The sequence below is a fragment of the Myotis daubentonii genome, chromosome 3 (assembly GCF_963259705.1).
Source record: "Myotis daubentonii chromosome 3, mMyoDau2.1, whole genome shotgun sequence".
Taxonomy (NCBI): Eukaryota; Metazoa; Chordata; class Mammalia; order Chiroptera; family Vespertilionidae; genus Myotis; species Myotis daubentonii.
The window spans coordinates 31240107-31264508 of NC_081842.1; the positions used below are offsets into that span (position 1 = coordinate 31240107).

General features: G+C 47.2%; 2 protein-coding genes across 2 annotated transcripts; both read left to right on the forward strand.

The window, feature by feature from the left end:
* Window positions 1-554: 554 nt before the first annotated feature.
* LOC132229575 (serine/threonine-protein kinase PRP4 homolog) lies at window positions 555-9398 on the forward strand. Its single transcript, XM_059686148.1, is given in 3 exon segments — window positions 555-618; window positions 6099-8293; window positions 8295-9398. Coding segments are annotated over 3 exon segments (3075 nt in total). The 3' UTR covers window positions 9111-9398.
* Window positions 9399-21142: 11744 nt separating this feature from the next.
* On the forward strand, window positions 21143-24113 carry LOC132229576 (uncharacterized). The gene is made up of 3 exons (XM_059686149.1): window positions 21143-21148; window positions 22381-22809; window positions 22924-24113. Exons 1-3 carry the CDS (start codon window positions 21143-21145, stop codon window positions 23200-23202), a joined length of 714 nt encoding a protein of 237 aa, XP_059542132.1. The 3' UTR covers window positions 23203-24113.
* The last annotated feature ends 289 nt before the right edge of the window (window positions 24114-24402 follow it).

Genomic DNA, 24402 nt, shown 5'->3' on the forward strand with positions numbered 1-24402 from the left:
AAGTGTTACTCTATTGTTCTATTAAGCTACAAGGAAGTAACTGAAGGAGATTATCTTAAGTAAAGATTATGTAGTTTAAGCGTGATTGGTCGTAGTTAAAGTGATTAATTATTACCCGCCTGGCACTTAGTTAAGGGGTTTTATTCCCTCCCTAACTCCAGGGGAAAATCCCCACCTGGGGAAACAACCTTTCTTGGAGAGGTGACCTTGGTTAAAACACATAGCGCTAAGAAGGGGAGCAAACATTTTAAGAACAGCATGCCATTTACGCCAGGTCCCTTGAAACATATGCTGTGCAGATGTTTCTTCCCTGCAGTGACTATGTCAAGCAGCAAGGATGGACCAGCTTCTGGCAAATAACATTCACAAGAATGCCCCTATATAGGGAGCTGTTTCTTTATAACCATTGTGGAAACCGAAAAATATATTATTATGAAAGCATAACTTTTTTTTCCCCTGGATCTTTTCAAGTGACAATTTGCCATCATCCTTGTAAAGGAAAAAGAAAGCAACTACATATTTTGAATAAATACATTTATTAAACCCTTAAGAGCATGCCTATTTCCATTCAAGTTTGCGACGGTGTGCTCAGGTCGTGGGCGTGTACTGTGACAGGAAGTAAGACTTACAGCTTTCCAATTCAAGGGAACAATTCTGCCTGTCCAGAGGAACCCTGCTGGAATCCATAAAGCACATGGCTGAAACAGTCATCCTAGAAAAAGAAGAAGGAAAGGGAAACTGTAGATCATTGAACCATATGGCCAACATGCAACTCTGAATCTCCCTCACTGCTTGCTGTTTCCTGTGCATTTCAGGAATGATGCAGAATAGGCATTGTCATTTTCTATCCAAATGATGCTGCCGGAAACAAACCCAGGAAGGCGGATGATTGGCCTGAGACACGGAGTTCACAGGTGAATTCCTCCTCGACTAATTGCTGCTGGTCTCACCATTTCCCGGTCAGCTCCCTCTGTGTGTTCTGGCTTCCAAGTCTTCAGAGAAACACACTTCAAAGTGAGAATACTTTCAAATAGATTTAAATATGGTCTGCCTTTTGGAAGACCCAAACTTAAATAGTTTCTAGTGACAAAGGCTGGGTGGTGGTAATCAAAACCTATGGGTGAAGGTCTTGCTCACAAACCAGGTTTACCTGAGGAAATTCTCTTTCCAGAAGAGAGGAGAAAGCCCAGAGCATTTCCAGTTATACATTTATGAGCACAATGCATAATTCAGGTGCTATTAATTCAAAAGGCTTGCATACTGATGAGGAATGTTTTTCCACATTTTATATTCTGCTAGATTTTCCTGGCATCAGGCAGAGGCTGCGGTGCTACGATCCTACCTCAAAGTAGAAACTTTGTACCCACAACATCAGATCAGAGGTGCATAAAAGGCCCCCTACGAGTCTGCAAAAAACAAAGCCAACAGCTGCTCCCACCACGGTGCCCTTCAGTTAATCCGAGAAGGGGAACTATTTTATCTCCAGTGGGTTGACTTCTACTTTTATTAGTCAGTTAGCAAAATGCCATGCCCGGCAGTGTCTGAGTGACTCCGTGGCACAAAACGTACTCGTTTTGCCATATCCCTAGTACTTTAAAGTGGGAAGGACCTCGGAGTCTTTGAGTCTACCTCCTTCATGGCACACAAGAATAAATTTTTTTTAATTAAATCTTTATTGTTCAGATTATTACATTTGTTCCTCTTCCCCCCCCCCCCATAACTCCCCTCCTCCCAGTTCCCGCCCCACCCTCCGCCCTCACTCCCCACCTACTGTCCTCATCCATAGGTGCACTATTTTTGTCCAGTCTCTTCCCGCATCTCCCACACCCCTTTCCCCCCCAAGAATAGTCAGTCCATTCCCTGTATATGTCCCTGATTCTATTATAATCAACAGTTCATCAGATTATTTATTCACTTGATTCTTAGATTCACTTGTTGATATATACATATTTGTTGTTCATAATTTGTATCTTTACCTTTTTCTTCCTCTTCCTCTTCTTAAAGGATACCTTTCAGCATTTCATATAATCCTGGTTTGGTGGTGATGAACTCCTTTAGCTTTTCCTTATCTGTGAAGCTCTTTATCTGACCTTCAATTCTGAATGATAGCTTTGCTGGATAAAGTAATCTTGGTTGTAGGTTCTTGGTATTCATCACTTTGAATATTTCTTGCCACTCCCTTCTGGCCTGCAAAGTTTCTGTTGAGAAATCAGCTGACAGTCGTATGGGTATTCCCTTGTAGGTAACTGAGTTTCTTTCTCTTGCTGCTTTTAAGATTCTCTCTTTGTCTTTTGCTCTTGGCATTTTAATTATGATGTGTCTTGGTGTGGTCCTCTTTGGATTCCTTTTGTTTGGGGTTCTCCGCGCTTCTTGGACCTGTAAGTCCATTTCTTTCACCAGGTGGGGGAAGTTTTCTGTCATTATTTCTTCAAATAGGTTTTCAATATCTTGGTCTCTCTCATCTTCTGGCACCCCTATAATTCTGATGTTGGTACGCTTGAAGCTGTCCCAGAGGCTCCTTACACTATCCTCCCATTTTTGTTTTTTTTTGTTTTTTTTTTTTAAATTAAATCTTTATTGTTCAGATTATTACATTTGTTCCCTTTTTTTTCCCCCCCCCATAACTCCCCTCCTCCCAGTTCCCGCCCCACCCTCCACCCTCACTCCCCACCCACTGTCCTCATCCATAGGTGCACGATTTTTGTCCAGTCTCTTCCCACATCTCCCACACCCCTTTCCCCCCCAAGAATAGTCAGTCCATTCCCTTTCTATGTCCCTGATTCTATTATAATCAACAGTTCATCAGATTATTTATTCACTTGATTCTTAGATTCACTTGTTGATAGATGCATATTTGTTGTTAATAATTTGTATCTTTACCTTTTTCTTCCTCTTCCTCTTCTTAAAGGATACCTTTCAGCATTTCATATAATCCTGGTTTGGTGGTGATGAACTCCTTTAGCTTTTCCTTATCTGTGAAGCTCTTTATCTGACCTTCAATTCTGAATGATAGCTTTGCTGGATAAAGTAATCTTGGTTGTAGGTTCTTGGTATTCATCACTTTGAATATTTCTTGCCACTCCCTTCTGGCCTGCAAAGTTTCTGTTGAGAAATCAGCTGACAGTCGTATGGGTATTCCCTTGTAGGTAACTGAGTTTCTTTCTCTTGCTGTTTTTAAGATTCTCTCTTTATCTTTTGCTCTTGGCATTTTAATTATGATGTGTCTTGGTGTGGTCCTCTTTGGATTCCTTTTGTTTGGGGTTCTCCGCGCTTCTTGGACCTGTAAGTCCATTTCTTTCACCAGGTGGGGGAAGTTTTCTGTCATTATTTCTTCAAATAGGTTTTCAATATCTTGCTCTCTCTCATCTTCTGGCACCCCTATAATTCTGATGTTGGTACGCTTGAAGCTGTCCCAGAGGCTCCTTACACTATCCTCGCATTTTTGGATTCTTTTTTCATTTTGCTTTTCCGGTTGGATGTTTTTTGCTTCCTCGCATTTCAAATCATTGACTTGATTCTTGCGCTCCTCTGGTCTGCTGTCGGGCGTCTGTATAATATTCGTTATTTCAGTCCGTGTATGCTTAATTTCTAGTTGGTTCCCCAATATAAGATCGAGGGTCTTATTAGTTTTCGTGTAGATCTCATTAAGTTTATCGGCAGCTTCTAAACAGTTCTTGAGAGACCTTAAAAGTGTGGTTCTGAACTCTATTTCTTCCATTGACAATTTTGTCCTGTTTCTTTGTCTCTGCATTTTGTTATGCTTCCTTGGTGCACCCCCTAGTGGTCTTTGTTCACAGTCTTATAGATAAATCTTGATTGTTGTAGCTAATTCCAGGGAGGGTTTGACCTCCAGGCCAAGTGGCTATGAGAATCAGCTGTGTCAGCAGTGAGAGAACTTCTGTCCTCTAGGGAGGTGCTAATCTAGCCTTTGCCTGAGGCTATCTGGCAAATGCCTCTGGGCAGGGCTTGGGCAGGGCGGGTCGCACAGGATCAACAGGGTGGGCCGGAGAGAGGAGTTATGGCGGCTCTCAGCCCTGTCCCCAGGGGCTCTGCCTCTCTGAGTCCCAGCACCCGCTGCAAAGCTCGGAGAGAAAGCTGCACTGGCTCTGACCAAAGCCAGACAGTCCCGCTTCTCCCGTTTGAGTCTGGGTCCCTAAAGACTCGCCCCTATCTGGAGCTCAGAGTCTGGGACTCCCTCCCGATTGAAAACGCCAACCGCGCCCTCCACCGCCAGCCCGCTCCTCGCACTCCGCACCTCAGAATTTGACTTCAGCACTGCGCCTCCTCTGAGTGTCCGTATGCGTTTCTCTTTCCTCCTAGTTGTATCCTCCCATTTTTGGATTCGTTTTTCATTCCGCCCCTCAGGTTGGGTGTTTTTTGCTTCCTCACATTTCAAATCATTGACTTGATTCTTGCGCTCCTCTGGTCTGCTGTCGGGAGTCTGTATAATATTCGTTATTTCAGTCCGTGTATGCTTAATTTCTAGTTGGTTCCCCAACATAACATCGAGGGTCTCATTAGCTTTCTTGTAGATCTCATTAAGTTTATCGGCGGCTTCTAAACAGTTCTTGAGAGACCTTAAAAGTGTGGTTCTGAACTCTATATCTTCCATTGACAATTTTGTCCTGTTTCTTTGTCTCCGCATTTTGTTATGCTTTCTTGGTGCACCCCCTAGTGGTCTTTGTGCGCAGTCTTGTAGTTAAGCCTTGATTGTTGTAGCTAATACCAGGGAGGGTTTGACCTCCAGGCCAAGTGGCTGTGAAAATTAGCTGTGTCTGCAGTGAGAGAACTTCTGTCCTCTAGGGAGGTGCTAATCTAGCCTTTACTTGAGGCTATCCGGCAAATGCCTTTGTGCAGGGCTTGGGCGGCGCGGGTGGGTCTCACAGGATCAACAGGGCTGGCCGGAGAGAGCAGTTATGGCTGCTCTCAGCCCTGTCCCCAGGGGCTCTGCCTCTCTGAGTCCCAGCAACCGCTGCAAACCTCGGAGAGAAAGCTGCACTGGCTCTGACCAAAGCCAGACAGTCCCGCTTCTCCCGTTTGAGTCTGGGTCCCTAAAGACTCGCCCCTATCTGGAGCTCAGAGTCTGGGACTCCCTCCCGATTGAAAACGCCAACCGTGCCCTCCGCTGCCAGCCCGCTCCTCGCACTCCGCACCTCAGAATTTGACTTCAGTACTGCGACTCCTCTGAGTGTCCGTATGCGTTTCTCTTTCCTCCTAGTTGTAGGACTTCCACTCAGCCAGTGTTCCTGTGGTTCTGGGTGATGTCCATTCTGTCTCTCAGCTTCACTCCTGAAGTAGTTGTTCAAGGCAGCAAACTCCGGCGTCAACCTATGCCGCCATCTTGGTTCTCCAAGAATAAATTTACAACCGAGAAGGCTGGGTGGGTAGTAGTAAAGAAAGCATTATTCACAACATTTGTTAAAGAGCAGTGAGGAAGACTATGGAGGGGGACTACAATAATGGGGCTTTTGAATAAGGGAGAGGATGGGGCACGGCTCCAATATAACAAAGGAAAGTGACCATTTATAGCCAAGGAGCAGGATGGGAGTCAGTGGATAGAAAATGACTCAGCGGCCCCGCTGGCTCCGTGGTTGAGTGTTGATCTATGAACCAGGGGGTCACAATTCCATTCCCGGTCTGAGCTGGGAGCTCAATCCCCAGTAGGGGTCGTGCGGGAGGCAGGCGATCAACGCTTCTCTCTCATCATTGATGTTTCTCTCTCTCTCCCTCTCCCTTCCTCTCTGAAATCAATAAAAATATATTTGTTTGTTTTCTTTTTAAAAAAAGAAAGACAAGAGAGCGCATGCCTGTCACTCGACCTCGAACCCTCAGCAGGAGCCGCCCGCCGCTCCTCGCACCCCACCCCCTCCGGGGAAGTTGGGTCATCAGGTCTGGGGAAGTTGGATCATCAAGCTCACTAGCCCGCCCTTTCCCCATGCACTTACATATCTGGATTCTTAGCGCGGACTCAGAGCTCCACAGTGCTCTGCGCGCTTAGCACGCGCGCCGGCTCTGCTCCCTCTTCCTCCCCTGACACTCGCCTCCACCGCCCCCCCCCCCCCGCCCCACCCCACCCCACTCCCGCCTCCGCCTCCGAGGAGTCAGGCAGTTCCAGATGGCCGCCTCCACCAAGCCTCCCCATCTGCAGGAACAGTCGGAGATGGAAGATGCTGATAATTCTGGAAAGAGTGTACACGAAGAAAATGGAGAAGTATCAGAAGACCAATCTCAAAATCAGCACAGTCGTCACAAGAAAAAGAACCATAAACACAAAAGTAAACATAAGAAACATAAACATTCCTTAGAAGAAGACAAGGATAAAAAACGTAAACATAAGAAACGCAAAAGAAAAGAGGTTGTAGATGCTTCTCACAAAGAAGGTTTGCCTCCGGCAAAAAGAACTAAACTTGATGATTTAGCGATGTTGGAAGACTTGGAAAAACAGAGAGCCTTGATTAAAGCTGAACTTGATAATGAGTTCATGGAAGGAAACGTCTGGTCAGGGATGGGGCTCATATTACAAGGTTATGAATCTGGCTCTGAAGAAGAGGGGGAAATTCATGAAAAGGCAAGAAATGGAAATAGGTCTAGTACTAGATCTTCCACTACCAAGGGGAAACTTGAACTTATGGACAATAAAAATAGTACAAAAAGGCGAAGTAAAAGCAGATCCAAAGAACAGACTAGACATAGGTCTGATAAAAAGAAAAGTAAGGGAGGTGTTAAAGAGAAGACAACTAGGAGCAAATCAAAGGAGAGGAAAAAGTCTAAAAGTCCATCCAAAAGAAGTAAGTCTCAAGATCAAGCAAGAAAATCAAAATCTCCTACCCTTAGAAGGCGATCTCAAGAGAAAATTGGGAAGGCCAGATGTCCTCCTGATGACAAGGTTAAGATTCAAGATGAAAGTAAGTCAAAAGATAGAAAAAAATCCCCAGTTATAAATGAAAGAAGTCGTGATCGAGGCAAAAAATCCAGATCGCCAGTTGACTTAAGAGGTAAATCCAAAGACAGAAGGTCACGGTCCAAAGAGAGAAAGTCAAAACGGTCTGAAACTGATAAAGAAAAGAAGCCAATTAAATCTCCCTCTAAAGATGCTAGATCACCCAGTAGAAGACCTGGTCGTAGTCCTAAAAGAAGAAGTTTCTCTCCAAAACAATGGGATAAATCCAGAAGAAGTAGATCTCCACTTTTAAATGATAGAAGGTCTAAGCAGAGCAAGTCACCTTCTCAAAATCCGTCTCCCAGTAGAAGAGCTGAGAGCCGATCCTTGGAAAGAAAACTAAGAGAACCAGAAAGGAGACGACTGTCTTCCCCAAGAACACGACCGCGTGACAATATCCTCAGGAGACGCGAGAGACCAAAAGATGCCACCCCGATAAGTAAGTGGTCTCCAACCCGAAGAAGAGCAAGTAGATCTCCCATTAGAAGGAGGTCTCGCTCCCCACTCAGGCGGAGCAGGTCTCCCAGAGGAAGAAGCAGGTCCCCTCGGAGAAGGGACAGAGGTCGGAGAAGCAGATCACGTTTGAGAAGGCAGTCTCGATCACCTTCAGATGGTGGTCGTAGAAGTAGGAGCAGAAGCAAAGTAAAGGAGGATAAATTTAAAGGAAGTCTTTCTGAAGGAATGAAAGTTGAGCAAGAGTCTACATCTGAAGATAACCTCGAAGACTTTGATGTAGAAGAAGAAGAAGAGGCCCTAATAGAGCAGAGAAGAATACAAAGGCAAGCAATTGTTCAGAAATATAAATATCTTGCTGACAATAGCAATAGGTCTGTGCCATCTGAACCCAGCAGCCCCCAGAGTAGTACTCGTACACGGTCACCTTCTCCAGATGACATTTTGGAAAGGGTAGCTGCTGATGTTAAAGAGTATGAACGGGAAAATGTTGACACATTTGAGGCCTCAGTAAAAGCCAAGCATAATCTAATGACAGTTGAACCAAATAATGGGTCAGCTCAGAAAAAGCTGTTGGCACTTGGTATGTTTACAGAATCTGATGATATGTTTGCTGCATATTTTGATAGTGCTCGTCTTCAAGCTGCTGGCATTGGAAAAGACTTTAAAGAGAATCCTAACCTCAGGGATAACTGGACTGATGCAGAAGGCTATTATCGTGTGAACATAGGTGAAGTGTTAGATGAGCGCTATAATGTGTATGGCTACACTGGTCGAGGTGTATTCAGTAATGTCGTACGAGCCAGAGATATTGCAAGAGCCAACCAAGAAGTGGCTGTAAAGATCATCAGAAACAATGAACTCATGCAGAAAACTGGTTTAAAAGAACTCGAATTCTTGAAAAAAACTTAATGATGCTGATCCTGATGACAAATTTCATTGTTTGCAGCTCTTCAGACACTTTTATCACAAACAGCATCTCTGTCTCGTATTTGAGCCTCTCAGCATGAATTTACGAGAGGTGTTAAAAAAATATGGTAAGGAAGTTGGTCTTCATATTACAGCTGTAAGGTCCTATAGTCAGCAGTTGTTCTTGGCATTGAAACTCCTTAAAAGATGCAATATCCTACATGCTGATATCAAGCCAGACAATATCCTGGTTAACGAATCAAAAACTATTTTAAAGCTCTGTGATTTTGGGTCGGCTTCACATGTTGCGGATAATGACATAACTCCTTATCTTGTCAGTCGATTTTATCGTGCTCCTGAAATCATTATAGGTAAAAGCTATGACTATAGCATAGATATGTGGTCTGTAGGTTGTACCTTATATGAACTCTATACTGGAAACATTTTATTTCCTGGCAAAACTAACAACCATATGTTGAAACTCACCATGGATCTCAAAGGAAAGATGCCAAATAAGATGATTCGGAAAGGTGTATTCAAAGACCAGCATTTTGATCAAAACCTCAATTTCATGTACATAGAAGTTGATAAAGTAACAGAGAAGGAGAAAGTTACCGTCATGAGCACCATTAATCCAACTAAGGACCTGTTGGCTGACTTGATTGGATGCCAGCGACTTCCTGAAGACCAGCGTAGAAAAGTACACCCGCTAAAGGCCTTGTTGGACCAGATCCTAATGTTGGACCCAGCTGAACGGATTAGCATCAACCAGGCCCTGCAGCATGTCTTTATCCAGGAAAAAATTTAAATGAGATGAAGAAGCGCCAATGGTTTGAGTAATTAAATACAGACTGAAGAAATTTCACAGCAGTTTTTTAATGTAAGTAAACTTATAAATATCTCTCCATCAAATTTGAGGAAGCATGATATATTTGAATTAACACCAAGGGTGATGTTTCTTTTAGAAATGATAGTTAATCTGTTTTGTGTCTTATGTGAAATTTCACTGTAGAACTGTTTTAACTGCCAAGACTGCACAAAATTATAGTGCTAATGTATATGGTTGCAGTTCACATAAAAGACAAAAGCATCTTGTTATCAAGTAAGTAGTAATGCTGGGTGGTTGATTTATTTTTAGCAGACTTGGCTTCATTTTTGGTCTTCAGGTAAAATGGCCAGAATAAATGCTGTTTATATTTACATTTTCCTAGGTGTGTGTGTGCAGGCCACAGCAGCATGCCCTTGGTGTAGTCATTGCCGAAAGGGGTCTGTTCCTTCTTGAGCCTGCCTGCAGGGATGGTCTCCTCTTTTAAAGCAGGTTGTGTACAACATTCAGTACACTGAAGGTAAGCTAAACCATCAACATCACTGGTGTTTTAAGATGTTATTTTATTGGAACAATGCCGGAAGCCGGTCCATCCTTGCTGCTTGACACAGTCGCTGCAGGGAAGAAACATCTGCACAGCATATGTTTCAAGGGACCTGGCATACTGTTCTTAATATGTTTGCTCCCCTTCTTGGTATTATGTATTCTAACCAGGGCCACCTCCCCGAGAAAGGTTGTTTCCCCAGGTGGGGATTTTTCCCTGGAGTTAGGGATTAACAGGACTAAGAAGGGAATAAATCAGTAAAACCCCTTAATTAAGTGCCAGGCGGTCAGTTAATCACCTTAACTACGAACTATCACACTTAAGCTACATAATCTTTACTAGGATAATCTCCTTTAGTTACTTCCTTGTAGCTTAACAGAACAGTAGAGTAGTGACCTTGGAATGGAGATAACTAGCCCTAACCTTTGGAATAGAATGGATAGTATTAAAATCAACAGAACTAGATGGAGATGGGGTTTTTGGCAAAGGTCAGATAAGTAACTATGGACATGAAACAAGGAACTGTAGAAGGTCAAAGGAGGACCCAAAACATACCATGATGTGACTATAGAGGCATGCTTATAGGATCAAATGGTATAAATACAGATGTAACAGGACAATAAAGAGAGAACCTGACTATGCTGATCATCTGAACGCTGTCTCCGTGTCCTACATTCTTCGCCGACTCCGTCCACACCTTTGGGAACCTCTGGACTGCTAGGACTGGACCCCGGCAGAACAATTGACAAATGAGGGATATTAGCTTTGTGGCAGAATTCCCTGCATGTGTGATACCTGATCTTGTTTTATTTTTTGGCATTGCAACTGTGGCACAGTTACAATTTCTGTTCTGGTCATCACATTTAAAATTAGAAGAGTATGCGCTTGATGAAGAGAGTGCCTTCAGTGTACTGTTTCTTATTAACTTTAATTTTTAAAAATCAACTTGCTATAGACTTTATATACATTTTGTTAATTGCAGTTCCTAGTGAGATAGAAACAATGCATAGTTTTCATTTGCTAAATTACAAATGTTGAGGCATAATTCTGAAAGTCCTCATATTTAAAAGTTACATAGACAACCTAATGAAATTTTTAACCATTTGTATGTCATTTTGAAAGTGTACTGCTTTATGGTAAAAGTGCTTTTCATTTGTTCATTGGTTTCATTATTTGTGATATGTTGTCTTTCAATACAGGCATAAGCCTTCCACTCTTGAACAAAGCAGCTGCTTTTTAAAAGCAGTAATTGCTTCTTTACCTTTATTTCTTCTGTAAATGAAGCGTTTCTTTAAGAATGTGACTTTAAAGTGTTGTCTATTGCACAAAACAGTTGAGACTCGCTTATTGTAAAGTGAAGATTGTTCTACTGTATGTGAAGTGGGCATGCAGATTTCTGTATGTTCTCAGTATGCATCACTAGATAATAAAGTCTTTTGTGAATAAGGAAAAAAAAAGACAAATAGCTTTAAGTAAATAAAAACCAAAAGATAATCTGAAAGAAAGAAAGAAGAAGAAAGAAAGAAAGAAAGAAAGAAAGAAAGAAAGAAAGAAAGAAAGAAAGAAAGAAAGAAAGAAAGAAAGAAAGAGAAGGAAGGAAGGAAGGAAGGAAGGAAGAAAGAAAGAAAGAAAGAAAGAAAGAAAGAAAGAAAGAAAGAAAGAAAGAAAGAAAGAAAGAAAGAAAGAAAGAAAGAAAAAAAGAAAAAAAAATTACTCAGAAGAAACCTCAGGGGTCAGGGGAGATCATGGCTGAATGGATCTAACAGGATTGTTGCTGAAGGCAGGCCTGGGTGACCAGACATCACCTTGGGCGAGGATGAGGACCCTGGTTGGATACGCAGGGTGATCAGATACTGAGGATGGGGGATTCTGGCTAAATTGACTTGTCAGATACAAACACAAAAAGCTCAAAGGCAGGGTCTGGGGGAGGAGAGAGATCAGAGGAGCCTGAGTAGAGTTTGGTCAAGAATAGAGTTTTGTCAATAGATGGAACCAGGTGACCTGGCTCTGGGCTTGGACTGGCTCTGCTGGTGGCTGGAATAGCTGTGCAGACAATAATGTTGAGTTCTCCTGCGTTCTGGGACTCCCCAAGATCACTCTCGAGTTCAGTGATTAGCTAAAAAGGAGTCACAAGAACTCCTCAAAGCTGTTATCTCAACAGTTACGTTTACTGCCGGAAACCATTTACTGTCTTCACTAGCTGAGTATAGACAGAGACCCCCAAAAGCTAGTAACATTTGAAAGCCCTAGCAAAGGTCAGGGCTGTGTACCACCCAGTTAATCTAGATAATGATAGCTGAAGCAACCTCCCCACCTTTAATCATGTAAATTGCCTAAGGGTGATGTTATGACCTAATCTGTGTGTCACTGAAACCTCCTTACCCTAGGGCTACCCCAAACAAACCTCCTTACCCTAGGGCTACTCCAGACAAACCTCCTTACCCTAGGGCTACCCCAGACCAAATAAAAGGTTGGAGCGGCCAGAGCATTGGGGGAAGACTCTCTCTCCTTGAGTTGGACTTGCCCGCCTGGCTCCCCGACATTTCCAAATTATCTCGTGTCTTTTTCTCTCATTTGTTGTGCGGCTCCTCTTTCAGATACCGAACCCTACTCTACGCGGGATGTGGAAGGAAACACTCGACAGTTTACTGTAGTGAAAGGATACAGATTAACATCAACAATGGAAGAGGGGCCTGGGGCAGGGTCTAGGAGAGACCAGGAGGAGTTTTCACTTGTCCTGTTCTAGTGGAGTTATGTGGACAGTGCTGCATTCTCCCAGCAGTGGTGAGCGACAGCACCCAGGGAGTATTGCCAACCAGGGAGGGTTCCAAACCTTAGGGTCGAAAGAATCCCGTGAGGGCTGGGCACATCGTATCGGTATGGCGGACCAGTCTCCTGCTCCTCCAGAGGTACCATCACACGTGGTCAAGGACCACCCCCCCCCCCCCCCCCCCGGCCCCATCTTAAATGATATAGACAGTCTGCTGTAGCCCAAGGCCTCGCTAAACAAAGACACTCTAATCAGACAGGATGTTCCAAGGGCTTAGAGGTTACCTCCCAGGTGTTGAGCCAGGGCCCAGTCTTTTTTTTTAAAATATATTTTATTGATTTTTTTACAGAGAGGAAGGGAGAGGGATAGAGGGTTAGAAACATTGATCAGCTGCTGAAAGGGCGAGGACTACACCCTCCACCTTGCCCCAGGGTAAGGGCTATGCCCTCCATCTTACCTTGGCCATGTGCTCAGCAAGGCTTCTTCCCGGAAGCCAAGCCGCTGCTGGCCACGCCCAGGATTTCTCTGGACTGGCCAATGATAGTCAAGGGAAGTGCACGCCATCACTATGACCACATCCTGTGTAATGAGACACCGACTCACGCCTGGCCAATCGGCAGGGCCCACAGTCCTTTCTCCTCCCCTTACCCCAACCCCCTATAAAATCTCTCTCCACACAGAGTTTTCTCTCTCTCGGCCACTGGGCTACCGTTGCATCGGTGAGTGTGGTCGGGGAGCCGAACTAGTTCTAAATGAAGGACTCTGCTTTTGCATCGGACTCGCTGGCTCCCTGTGGGTTCTTGGGAATCTTGAAATCTGGGCACAACAGCTGCCTCCTGCACACTCCCTAATGGAGATGTGCCCGCAACCAAGGTACATGCCCTTGACCAGAATGGAACCTGGGACCTTTCAGTCCGCAGACCGAAGCTCTATCCACTGAGCCAAACCGGTTAGGGCGGGGCCCAGTCTTTGGAATGTGCAGGCTGTGGACAATCAAGTAAGTTACTTCTTTAAGGAACATCCTTTCATTGAAATAATTAACTTAATACGGTTGAGTCCTAGTGAAGCTTGACTCCAGTACTTATCAGACCTACTTTACTCCTAATTTAAAGCACTATTGAAAGTAGTACTTTCCTTTCATTGCATTTTTTAAAACATTGACAGCCTTCATGAAATGTCTGGCAATAGCACCTTTGTACTTCAGTGAACAAGGTATTTTTAATAAACAAAGAGAATCTATATTAGTTTCCTTTGGCCACTGAAACAAATTACCATAAACTTGGTGGCTTAAAACAACGGAAACCATTATCTCACAGTTCTGGTGACCAGAAATCTAAAAGCAAGGTGTCAGAGGCTCTGGGGCAGGGGGGGAGGGAGGGGACCTTTTTTCGGCCAAGGGCCATTTGAATATTTATAACATCATTCATGGGCCAAACAAAATTACAAACTTAATAATTAGCCTGAGGTGGGGGGTGGGGGGCGGCGGTAAGGGGGCAAGATCAACCAAAGGACTTGTATGCATGCATATAAGCATAACCAATGGACACAGACATTAGGGGAGTGAGAACACGAGCGGAGGGGTGGGAGGGCAATGGGGGGATAAGGACATACCTTAATCAATAAAGAAAAAAAATCTGCAAATAAAAAACAAATTAGTCTGCTATATTTGGTCAAACGTTTCATTAACTCACCCCTAATGCCTTGGCAGGGCCAGACCAAATGATTTCCAGGGCCTTATGTGCCTGGGGCCGGACATTGCCCACCCCTGCTCTAGGGGGAAAATTCATTCCTTGCCAGCATTCCTGGGCTGGTGGCTGCATCACTCAATCTCTGTCTTAATGGCCACATCACCTCTACTTTTGCTTTATCATTTCAATAGGGTCCCAACCAGATAATCCAGGAAAATTTCCCTATCTCAAGATGCTTAACTTAATCACATCTGCGAAGACCCTTTTCTGCCATATACAGTAATCTTGATAGATTCCAGGGACTAGGATATGGGTATCTTTGGAAGAGCCATTTTTTTCAGCGTCCTTCATGATCTTTCTGAGATTTCTAAGACAGGGAAAAAATTAAATTGCTTAGATTTAGTACCAAACATTTTTTAGAATTGCTTATGATAAGCTACTTAGGATTCATTAGGCTAAAATGAAATATGGAACATTAAAAATGGAGAACTGTGGTAGCACAGTGTCAGAACTAATGTTTTGAATAAAAACACATGAAAAGGAAGTGAGGAAATAAGCAGGAACTTAAATGATGACTAGACCTTCCCATGAAAAATGAAGGAGATAGTTAAGAAAAGTATTCAGCTAATCCAAGACTGCTTGGTGGGGTGCAGAGATGGGGTGAAGTTGGTGAGGAGGAAAAACAATTTTACAAACCTATAAAATTGTGTGCCAGCCAGAGCCGGTTTGGCTCAGTGGATAGAACGTCGGCCTGCGGACTGAGGGGTCCCGGGTTCAGTTCCAGTCAAGGGCATGTACCTGGGCTGTGGGCACATCTCCAGTGGGGGGTGTGCAGGAGGCGGCTGATCTATGTTTCTCTCTCATCTATGTTTCTGACTCTCTATCCCTCTTCCTCCCTCTCTGTAAAAAAATCAATAAAATATATTTAAATAATAATAATAAATATAAAATAAAATAATTGTGTGCCAGACCTTTAAGGGTTTCCATAATTCATCTCCACTCTATTTTGTCCAACCTTATTTCCTATCATTCTCCAGCATATGCGCAGAGTGGATATAGTTAGACTAGGAAACCGTTCTTTAAAATCTAGAAGTTAGCCCTGACCGGCGTTCTCAGTGGTTAGAGCAATGGCCCTCACACCATAGCATTGAGGGTTCGATTCCCAATCAAAGGCACATACTTGGGTTGCAGGTTCAATCTCCAGCCCCACTTGGGGGACATGGGAGAGGCAACCAATCCGTGTGTCTCTGTCATTCTCGTGTTTATGTTTCTCTCTGTCTCTGTCTCTTTGTCTCTCTCTCTGTCTGTCTCTCTGTCTCTCCTCTCTCTCTCTCTCTCCCCCCCCCTCCCTTCTACTCTCTCTAAATATCAATGGAAAAAATATCCTTGGGTGAGGATAAACAACAAAAACAAAAAATCTGGAAGTTAAACCAGGGGAAAAAAATCACATCTTTCACTTGTGTCCTAATTTCCAGCATCACTAAACAGACAGCAGTGTTGAGTTTAGTGTAAAGTAAGACCAGCTTTGGTGTAGACCAAGCATGTCAAACTCATGGCCCGTGGGCCGCATGTGGCCCACAATGAATATTTTTGCAGCCCAGCCAATATAACGGTATATTAGAAACATTTTAATAAAAATTTTATAACTTAATTTTTACAATATCCTGTTATACATAATTATTAATCTTGAACTACAACTTTTGCTAATAACTAATTACTATAATCGTGTTGCGTTCATTTCCCTTATGCTCCTTATGCACAGGTGCACCATTTCTCTCCACTAATACTAGCAGTGAATATTTTAGCAGCCAATTGCCATGTCATTAGTCTTGTACTGACTTGTTTGGTGTGCGCAACAGGAAATATTTCGTTTTCGGAGAACAAGAAAAACAGGTTCATTTGCGTTATGCTTATTAATTTGTGCAGTTATTCAGTATCTGGTAAGTTAATGTTCAAGAAAAAATATTAATTTTTATTAAAATATTCTATTATTTTATGTTAATGATTACTCATTTATTTCAGCCCTTTGTGTTCAACATGTCTCTATCGAAATAAACATACATTTCTATGAAAATTGAAGCTTTTGCTTTTTTGTGGCCCACATAAACATAAACCTTGTTTATTTGCCCCATGTTAGCCTTTGAGTTTGACAGGCATCATGTAGACAGTCGTGGGACAGGGAGTCCAAGGCACAGACAGCTCTCCCCTCCTGAGACTGAAGAGGGCATTGCCATCAGGGTATGTGCACAGCATGGTGTTCTCCACAGTCATTTCGTGGATGAAGGATCTTTTAGAATAGACAAAAAAGGTATCAGGCACCCAAATCTTTTTGATCAATCTATGATCAAAAGTCATGCTTTTGTTTGTCATGCTAGGGAAGGAGAGCTTTTCATCTTTCCAGTAATCCTATCTAATAAAAGAGAAACATGGTAATTAGCTGTACATCCACTACCCTTCCCATTGGCTAATCAGGGTGATATGCAAATTAACTGCCAACCAAGATGGCAGCCGGCAGCCAGGCAGCTTGAAGTTAACATGAGGCTTGCTTGCTTCAGTGACGGAGGACTCCAACGTTCCCCGCCTGCCGCTGCCAGCCTCTGAGCTTGCAGTTTGAAACATTCTTACAAATATAGAAGCTAAACAAAACCCCAGAAACCTGCTTTCAGCCAGCCGCGATCTCAGAGCTGGAGTTGATACAGTGTTTCGATTATAGAACCCAAACAAACCAGATACATGCTTTCAGCAGAGGCCTCAGAGCTGGAGCCAGAGCTAAAGGGCCAATTGAGGGGTTGCGGCGCCACCCCCTGTCACCTACAGAGCAGGGCCCATCAGGGGATTGGGGCGCTGCATCCTGTCACAGAGACATGTTGAACACAAAGGGATGTTCTGGGCCGCATCCTGGCCCAGAATTTTAAAAAAAGAAAAAAAGGAGCAGTTGGGAGCTTCAGTCACCCGCCAGCCTGAAAACAGCCCTCAGCCCCTCACCCAGACTGGCCAGGCACCCCAGTAGGGACCCCCACCCTGAAAGGTGTGTGACCAGCTGCAAACAGCCATCATTCCCTCACCCAGGCTGGCCAGGCACCCAGGTGGGGACCCCCACCCTGATCCAGGACACCCTTCAGGGCAAACCAGCTGGCCCCCACCCGTGCACCAGGCCTCTATCCTATATAGTAAAAGGGTAATATGCCTCGCGGATCAGCAGAGCCACGAGGCCTCCCGGCACCTGGATCAGCATCACAGGGGGCAGTGCCCAAACCCCCTGATCACCCTGCAGCTCTGTGTGTGACGGGGCGGGGCCATATCCTCCCTATATGCCCTGCTCTGTTCGGGACAGGGGAAGGTGCCCCAACCCCCTTATCAGCCCTGCTCTGTGCCTGATAGGGGGGAGCTTTCCAACCCCCTGATAGCCCTGCGGCTCTGTGTGTGACAGAGTGCAGTGCCCCAACCCCCTGATCAGCCCTGCTCTGTGTGTGACAGGGTGCGGCGCCCCAACTCCCCCCCCACGGGCCCTGCTCTGTGTGTGACGGGGTAGAGCCATAACCTCCCCATCGGCCCTGCCCTGAGTGTGACAGGGTGCAGCGCCCCAACTCCCCTAACGGCCCTACTCTGTGTGTGACAGGGGGGAGCTCCCCAATCCCCTGATTGACCCTGCTGTGTGTGTGACAGGGTACGGAGCCCCAACCCCCCTGATGGGCCCTGCTCTGTGCGTGACAGGGGACAGCACCCCAACCCCCTGATTGGCCCTGCTCTGTGCGTGACAGGGGGTGGCGCCGCAACCTCCCCATCGACCCTGCCTTGAGTGTGACAGGGGGCGGTGCCCCAACCCCCCAATCGGCCCTACCTTGAGCGTGACTGAGGGTGGCATCGCAACCTCCCGATCCGCCCTGCTCTGTGCATGACGGGGTGGCGCCCCAACTCCCCAATCAGCCCTGCTCTGAGCCCAACCAGGGGCTGCACCTAGGGATTGGGCCTGCCCTCTGCCACCCGGGAGCAGGCCTAAGCCAGCAGGTCGTTATCTCCCAAGGGGCCCCAGACTGCGAGAGGGCACAGGCCGGGCTGAGGGACCCCCTCCCCCCCGGAGTGCACAAATTTTTGTGCACCAGGCCTCTAGTCATAAATGAAGAGCTAGAGAGTGGTACTGAAGCGCAAAAAAAAAAAAAAAAGAAATGGTGAAACTTGAAAATGACTTCAGGTTTTCTCACTGCGCAGAATATAGTCAAACTCTGCTGCAGTTAAATATTTTACCCCTTGTTCTCCCTGTGTGATCTACAATAATAATCTGCTCCGTGTTGATATTTACTGTTGTGTTGCTGACAATTACCTGAAAGAGAAGTTTGGGTGCTTCAGCCGGCTGGAAAAAGTTTAGCTAAATCAGAAAGCAGGTCTAATTAAGCAAGTTTATTCTATATGTATAAAAGGCTAAGTTGACTCGCACATGCACAATACATATAAAGCTCTCGCTGGCACCAATAGCACATGTATGTTTCAATCTGTCATTGTCGATCGTGAATTTGGTTGACATTTCTATTATAGAGAAAGGATGAATAGTGATATTAAAATATTTCTTCTAATTAATTTCCTTTTAATGTGCACAAATCCATGCACTGGGGCACTAGTATAATATAATATAATCTATAGGAGAACCTGGCTAGGCTGCTGATCAACTGAAGGCTGCTGTCTCCGTGTCATTCCTTCTTCGCCGACTCTGTCCACGCCTTTGGGAACTCCTAGACCTGCTGGGGCTGGACCCCATTTCAAGAGGACTTGAAGCTGGTCCTTGTTAGGTCAGAGAGAGCTCAGGATCAGATACATGGGTCTCCCGGGGTCTTTCCTTTCTTTTCTGATTCACTGGACTCTCTATTTCTTGCGCCGCCTCCTGAGCCACCTAACCTAACATTTGGTGCCTTGAAACCCGGGTGGCGCGAGCACTCCATTCGGCCGTCCCTCCATGGCTCTGGGTGCCCGCCTCTCCCTCCTCATGGCTCTGGACCCATCAGGACCTCATCTCTTCAGCTCAGCAACTTTTCCCAGTTTGGCAGCATCAGCGGTGAGTCCCTCCCCGCCCCCGTGCAGGTCCCAGGTGGCCACCCGCCCGCTGGCATCTCTGTCCGTAAAACGTGGCCACGTCAGAGATTGCCTCTCCGGACCCTTCCAGGAAGGCTCCTCCGGACCTGGGGGGGTGTAGCAGGGACGCCTCTACCCCGCCCACAGTCCCTCCATCCGTCTGTCCGTAGCATGGGTTAAACTGCTGAGACGCCAGCCTTTAGCCCCGCTACAGGCCTCGGGTATCGAGCACGGGGAACCCAGATTCCAAACCTGACCTGAGCACACCTCTAGGGTGCCGGCTCACCGATCTGGCTAAACGTTGGGCCTGTCCCAGACCTATGTCCTTTTTCTGTAACGTAGCATGGCCTCAGTATGAAAACGGGACCCTGACTTTACCGTCGCACAGATCTCAGTAATTTCTGCCAGCGAACTGGGAAATTTTCCCAAGTCTCTCTCTCTCAGTCTCTATCCATCTCTCTGCGTTCCTCGTCCCTCCCCCAAAGTTCCTTCCGCCATCTCTCCTCGCTCCACCCGTCCTCCTCCCTCCGGGCTGTCCCTGCGCTTCCACGCCGCCACGCACAGCTTAGCCCGAGGTGTGTGCCGTGAGTGTGGGGGTGGGTTCATGTGTTGTGTGTGGGACGCGGCGATGGCACCGCCATCGTCTCCGCGTTCCCCCACCCCCTCCACCAGAGGCCACCACAAATTCCCCTGGCGAAAGCCGCCCGCTCTCCCCTCTCTCCTCCTCCTCCCTGCCAGACCCTCCTCCAGCCACGCCTTCTTCCACCTCCCACTGACCCCGCCTCCCCTCTCCCGCCAGCCCCACGGCAGCAGGAAACTCAAACTGCCTTTTACAACCCCATGCCCCTGCACGCTGCCGCCGCGCGCACTGTGCCCCATTTTGCCACAGCGCAGTCAGTCAGTCCGCGCACTGCCACAGCCGCTAACGCTGTAGCCACTGCGGGAGCTGGAAACTCAAGTCCCCTGCCGCCCCCGCCCCTGCCTGCTTTCCCAGGCGATACACACACGCATCCGTATGCTCTACCTTCCTTCTGTCCTTCCTCCTCCGTTCTGCCCCTGGGAGGTTGCGGCTTTTAAACTCAACTGCCGATACCTCTCCCAGGCCCACCCAGGCCACCTCTCCCGCTCTCTCCCCTTCCCTTACAGGCCTGCCTTAGTAACACAGTGCCCTCTGTAAGATCTAACTGCCCGCCTTCCTCTGTGCGCTCTGCCAAAACTCCGCCCCCATGACTGCCAGCACTTTAATTCACAGGTGGTCGGCCAGTTCCCTTTGCGAGAGGTTGAGGCTGTGCTCTCTTCAGACCCTCTTAACAAGAAGCTTCCTTCTCCCAAATGCTAAGAACGTCAGCTCCAAAACAGCCTCTTCCATTTCTGCACCCATTCTACCCCTGCCATAGCCCCGTCCAAGAACTGAGGGCATAGTCTGAATCTATGCCCCCCACTCTATAACCCGACCTTTAAGGTCTTTATTAGTTCTCAAACCCAGGTCCGAGATCGAGTGAAAAATGGCCTTGAAGGTTCTTAATGCCCTGGAGGAGCAGGCACAGTCAGAATGGGAGGCCTGCCTTCCACAGGAGGTAGACCTGCCGACACACCTTAGTTGTGGCCCTGAGGTTGACGGCAGCCGCCATGGCCCTAAGGGGGCTGTGAGCAGTGGGGGTGCAACAAAAGGAACGCCACCGGAGAATGCTTCAAATGTGGAAATGAAGGCCACTGGGCAATGCAGTGCCCCTAGCCCCAAGCTCCGACCAAGCCCTGCCCGGCATGCGGTCAAAATGGTCACTGGAAGAGTGACTGCCCTGGAAAAGTGGTGGGCCTTCTACGCCTCAGCATAGGGGGGCCCCCCTTCCAGGCCAGGACCCACCCGCTGGCCATGTTGGAACTGGCTGAAGACTGAAGAAGCCCAGCCTCGATGACTCCAATCACCCTCGCTGAGCCTCAGGTCACAATGAAGGTAGTAGGTCACCTTCCCGGTTGACACGGGGGCTGCCTTCTCTGTCCTGCCCTCCTTTTTAGGGCCCCTTTATCCTTCCAAGATCTCGGACATGGGTATTGACGGCAAATCCACCTGCCCTCTGGCCACCGGACCCCTTCCCTGCCTCCTTGATGACAGCATGCCCCATGCCCCCTGTTAGGACGAGACATCCTCACCATCCTAGTGGCCACTCTGCAGCTCACTCTGAGCCCTTCAGCTTCCCTGCTCCTCCCACTCCTGGCCCCCTCCCTTTACAGGGACACCGATCCTCCACTGCCATGCGTCCCGTCATGGGGCCCTGTTGTCCCAGACCACAGTAGCCTAGCTCAGTCTTTGCCTAGCTCAGTCGTCGCCTACCTTAGTCTTCACTGTGAATGCCTTTTCTCCTTATCTCCTCCACGACTGTCCCCTCCTCTGAACTGAAAACTGCTCTGACCTCGCCCCATCCCCCTCCTCCCTTCCCAAAGGAAAAAATGCGGCAACTTTAAAATCCAAGCGGCTAGAGGCCTGGGAACAGGCTGTGCGACCTGCTCCTTCCCTCTCCCCACCTTTTCTCCAGCCTCCAGGTCCCTGGCTTCCACTGCTCCTTCCATTTTCCCTTGGATATCAGCGCATTCTAACATTTCCTCCCACTTTTGCTGCAATACCTACCTCTCTCAGGCTCACCGAGGGCCTCCCACCGTCCCCGAAGAAGATTCGGCGGCACCATCCAGGACCGGATGACCCATCATTCCTCACAGGCTCTTACCTGGCAAGGGACCCTCCAATTTTGCTCAGGTTTTTCATATTTTCAGGTGAAACGGACATGGAATGATGAGGGAATCATCAAGTCTACTGTCTGGATGGGAAATCCTCTAGTGTCACTCTCTATTTACGAACCCTGGACCTACTCCTATGCCCACTCTCATCAACACAACTTTCCCTCTACTCTCAAACATCAGTCCCTCCTCCTCTACATCCTGCTGGATTTCTGTCACTGGCTCGAACCCTCATCATAGCCACTCAATTCCAACCTATTGAACCATCTAAGTAAACTCTCTCTAGAAATTCGCAGCTCCTGGCCGGACCTCCTGACCAGGGCCCCGACCAAACTCCGGCTACACCAAGGAGCCCCATTTTCTTGAACCTTTTTGACTCTTCTTGCTCAACCACCGTCTTCTTACTTATCCCCCTCCCCTGGTTACATATCTCCCATATCTGTCTTTACCCAGGCAGCTGCTCCGAGAACACGAGAACAGGTTTCTGCCCAAGCCAGAGCCGACCGACCAGGACTCCCAAGACCAGCCCTTCACCCTGGTAACTCGGTCCTCCTTAAGAACCTACAACCACAAGCCTTGGAGCCTAGGTGGACGGGACTTCACGCTGTAATCCTCACAGCCCCCACTGCGGCCAAGCTGCTTGGCGACCCCAGCTTGATGACCTGTCCTGGCACCGCCTCTCCAGGCTCAAGAGGACCCCGGAGCAACATGACATCTATAAATGTGAGGTGTTGGGCCCCACTAAGGTCCGCCTTAACCGCCCTACCCTTCTCCTTCCTTCTCCCGGCCCTGAGCAACCTACACCCACCCCCACCCGCTTATGTGTGGAGGTTCAAGGTCCGTGAAACCTACTACCAGAACGGCAAACAAGTCACCTGGCAGGTAGGATATCAGGACTGCCCTCTGTTCGGATGTCAGACAAAGATCCAGATGGCTGTCGACATCCAGTCAGTGTCCAATACTGGCTGACCCTATGTCTGTTTTGCTTACAACCAGCAGAACCCAGACAGATGTAATCAAGATGTCAACACCTATGGGGTTGCCACGGGAGAGACTGCATACCACACCGCAGCCAGTCTCACCAAGGCCAGCCCAGGTACCTTCTTTTGGTGCAACGGCACCTTAAGGAACTGCATGAACTCCTCTGACCCCGGGCCTTGCTTCGTGGTCACAGTAGTTCCCCAACTAACCTTGTATGGAGAGTCGGAGCTCACTGGTTGCTCCCTCCATCCCATCCCTGGACCCGCCGGGCTGCCTTCCTCCCTGTCATGTTAGGGGTGAGTATCGCTGCCTCAGTAGGCCTCACTGGGGGGCCCTCGGGAACAGTCTGGTCACTGCTCAGTACTTTAATGACAAGCTCCAGTTAGCCCTGGAGTCTACTACTGCCTCTTTTAGCCTCCCTACAGCAGCAAGTGACATCAGTAGCCCAAGTAGCCCTACAGAACCAGCGCTCCTCAGACTTCTGGATGCAGAAAAAGGAGGAACCTGCATATTCCTTCAGGAAGAATGCTGTTACTACAGTGAGTCCGGAGTAGTGGAGCAAAACGTAAACGTACAGACCCTGACTAAGCTGAGTGAAGAACTACATGCAGGACACTTCCAGGACAACTCTCCTTCCGGCTGGTTCCAAAGCCCTTAGCTACCTGGGTCCTACCCATGATAGGGCCCCTGATTCTCATCTGTGTCTTTTTTCTTCTAGCCCCCTGCCTCCTCAAGTTCATCCACTCCCGGATCACGGAGATGTCACGGGTGACTGTGAATCAGCTCCTGCTCCATCCCTACGCTCGGCTGCCCTCTGATCTGCCTCTGCCTAACCCTGGCCTTTAAACGCCCCCCTCGTGGCCCTTAGCCAGCTGGAAGCAGTTAGAACGAGTCACCGTCCTTTATCACCAAAAGGCCGGGATGTTAGGTCGGAGAGAGCCCAGGATCGGATACATGTGATGAGACAATGGACTTCCCCTGGCATTTCTGGCAGATCAGCGTGCCAGACACAGATACAGGCTTCTCCCTGAATCCACAATGACCCCCACACAGATACTGACTCATTCCTGAATACCTGGCTGACCCCTGCAGCTGAAACTTCCTCAACTGAATACCTCAGCTCATGTCCCCGCCCCTCACCCAACTGCAGTATAAAAAAAAGCACCCCCCTCCCTGTTGGCGTGAATCCACGTGCCCTGTCCTTGGGGTACGTGGGTCTCCCGGGGACGCAGAAATAAACCTTTTCCTTTCCTTTCTTTTCTGATTCACTGGGCTCTCTATTTCTTGCGCCGCCTCCTGAGCCACCTAACCTAACATAAGGGATTAAAAATCACTTTGTTAATTTGTAAGGATAAAAAGAACTAGATAAGTGCCAGCATAATTTTGCAATCTATAGGATGAGGGTAAGTTAAATGGACTCTACACTAAAATGCCTGCAAAGGTTGGGGGGAAAATTTTTCAAACTTCAGAACCCCAAAAGGCTCAGTAATTGAA

Excerpts from the sequence above, each read along its gene's own strand:
- LOC132229576 (XM_059686149.1), top strand. Across the intron at positions 22,810-22,923 it reads GCAAACAAGTCACCTGGCAG|CAGAACCCAGACAGATGTAA; the intron begins GTAGGATATCAG and ends GCTTACAACCAG.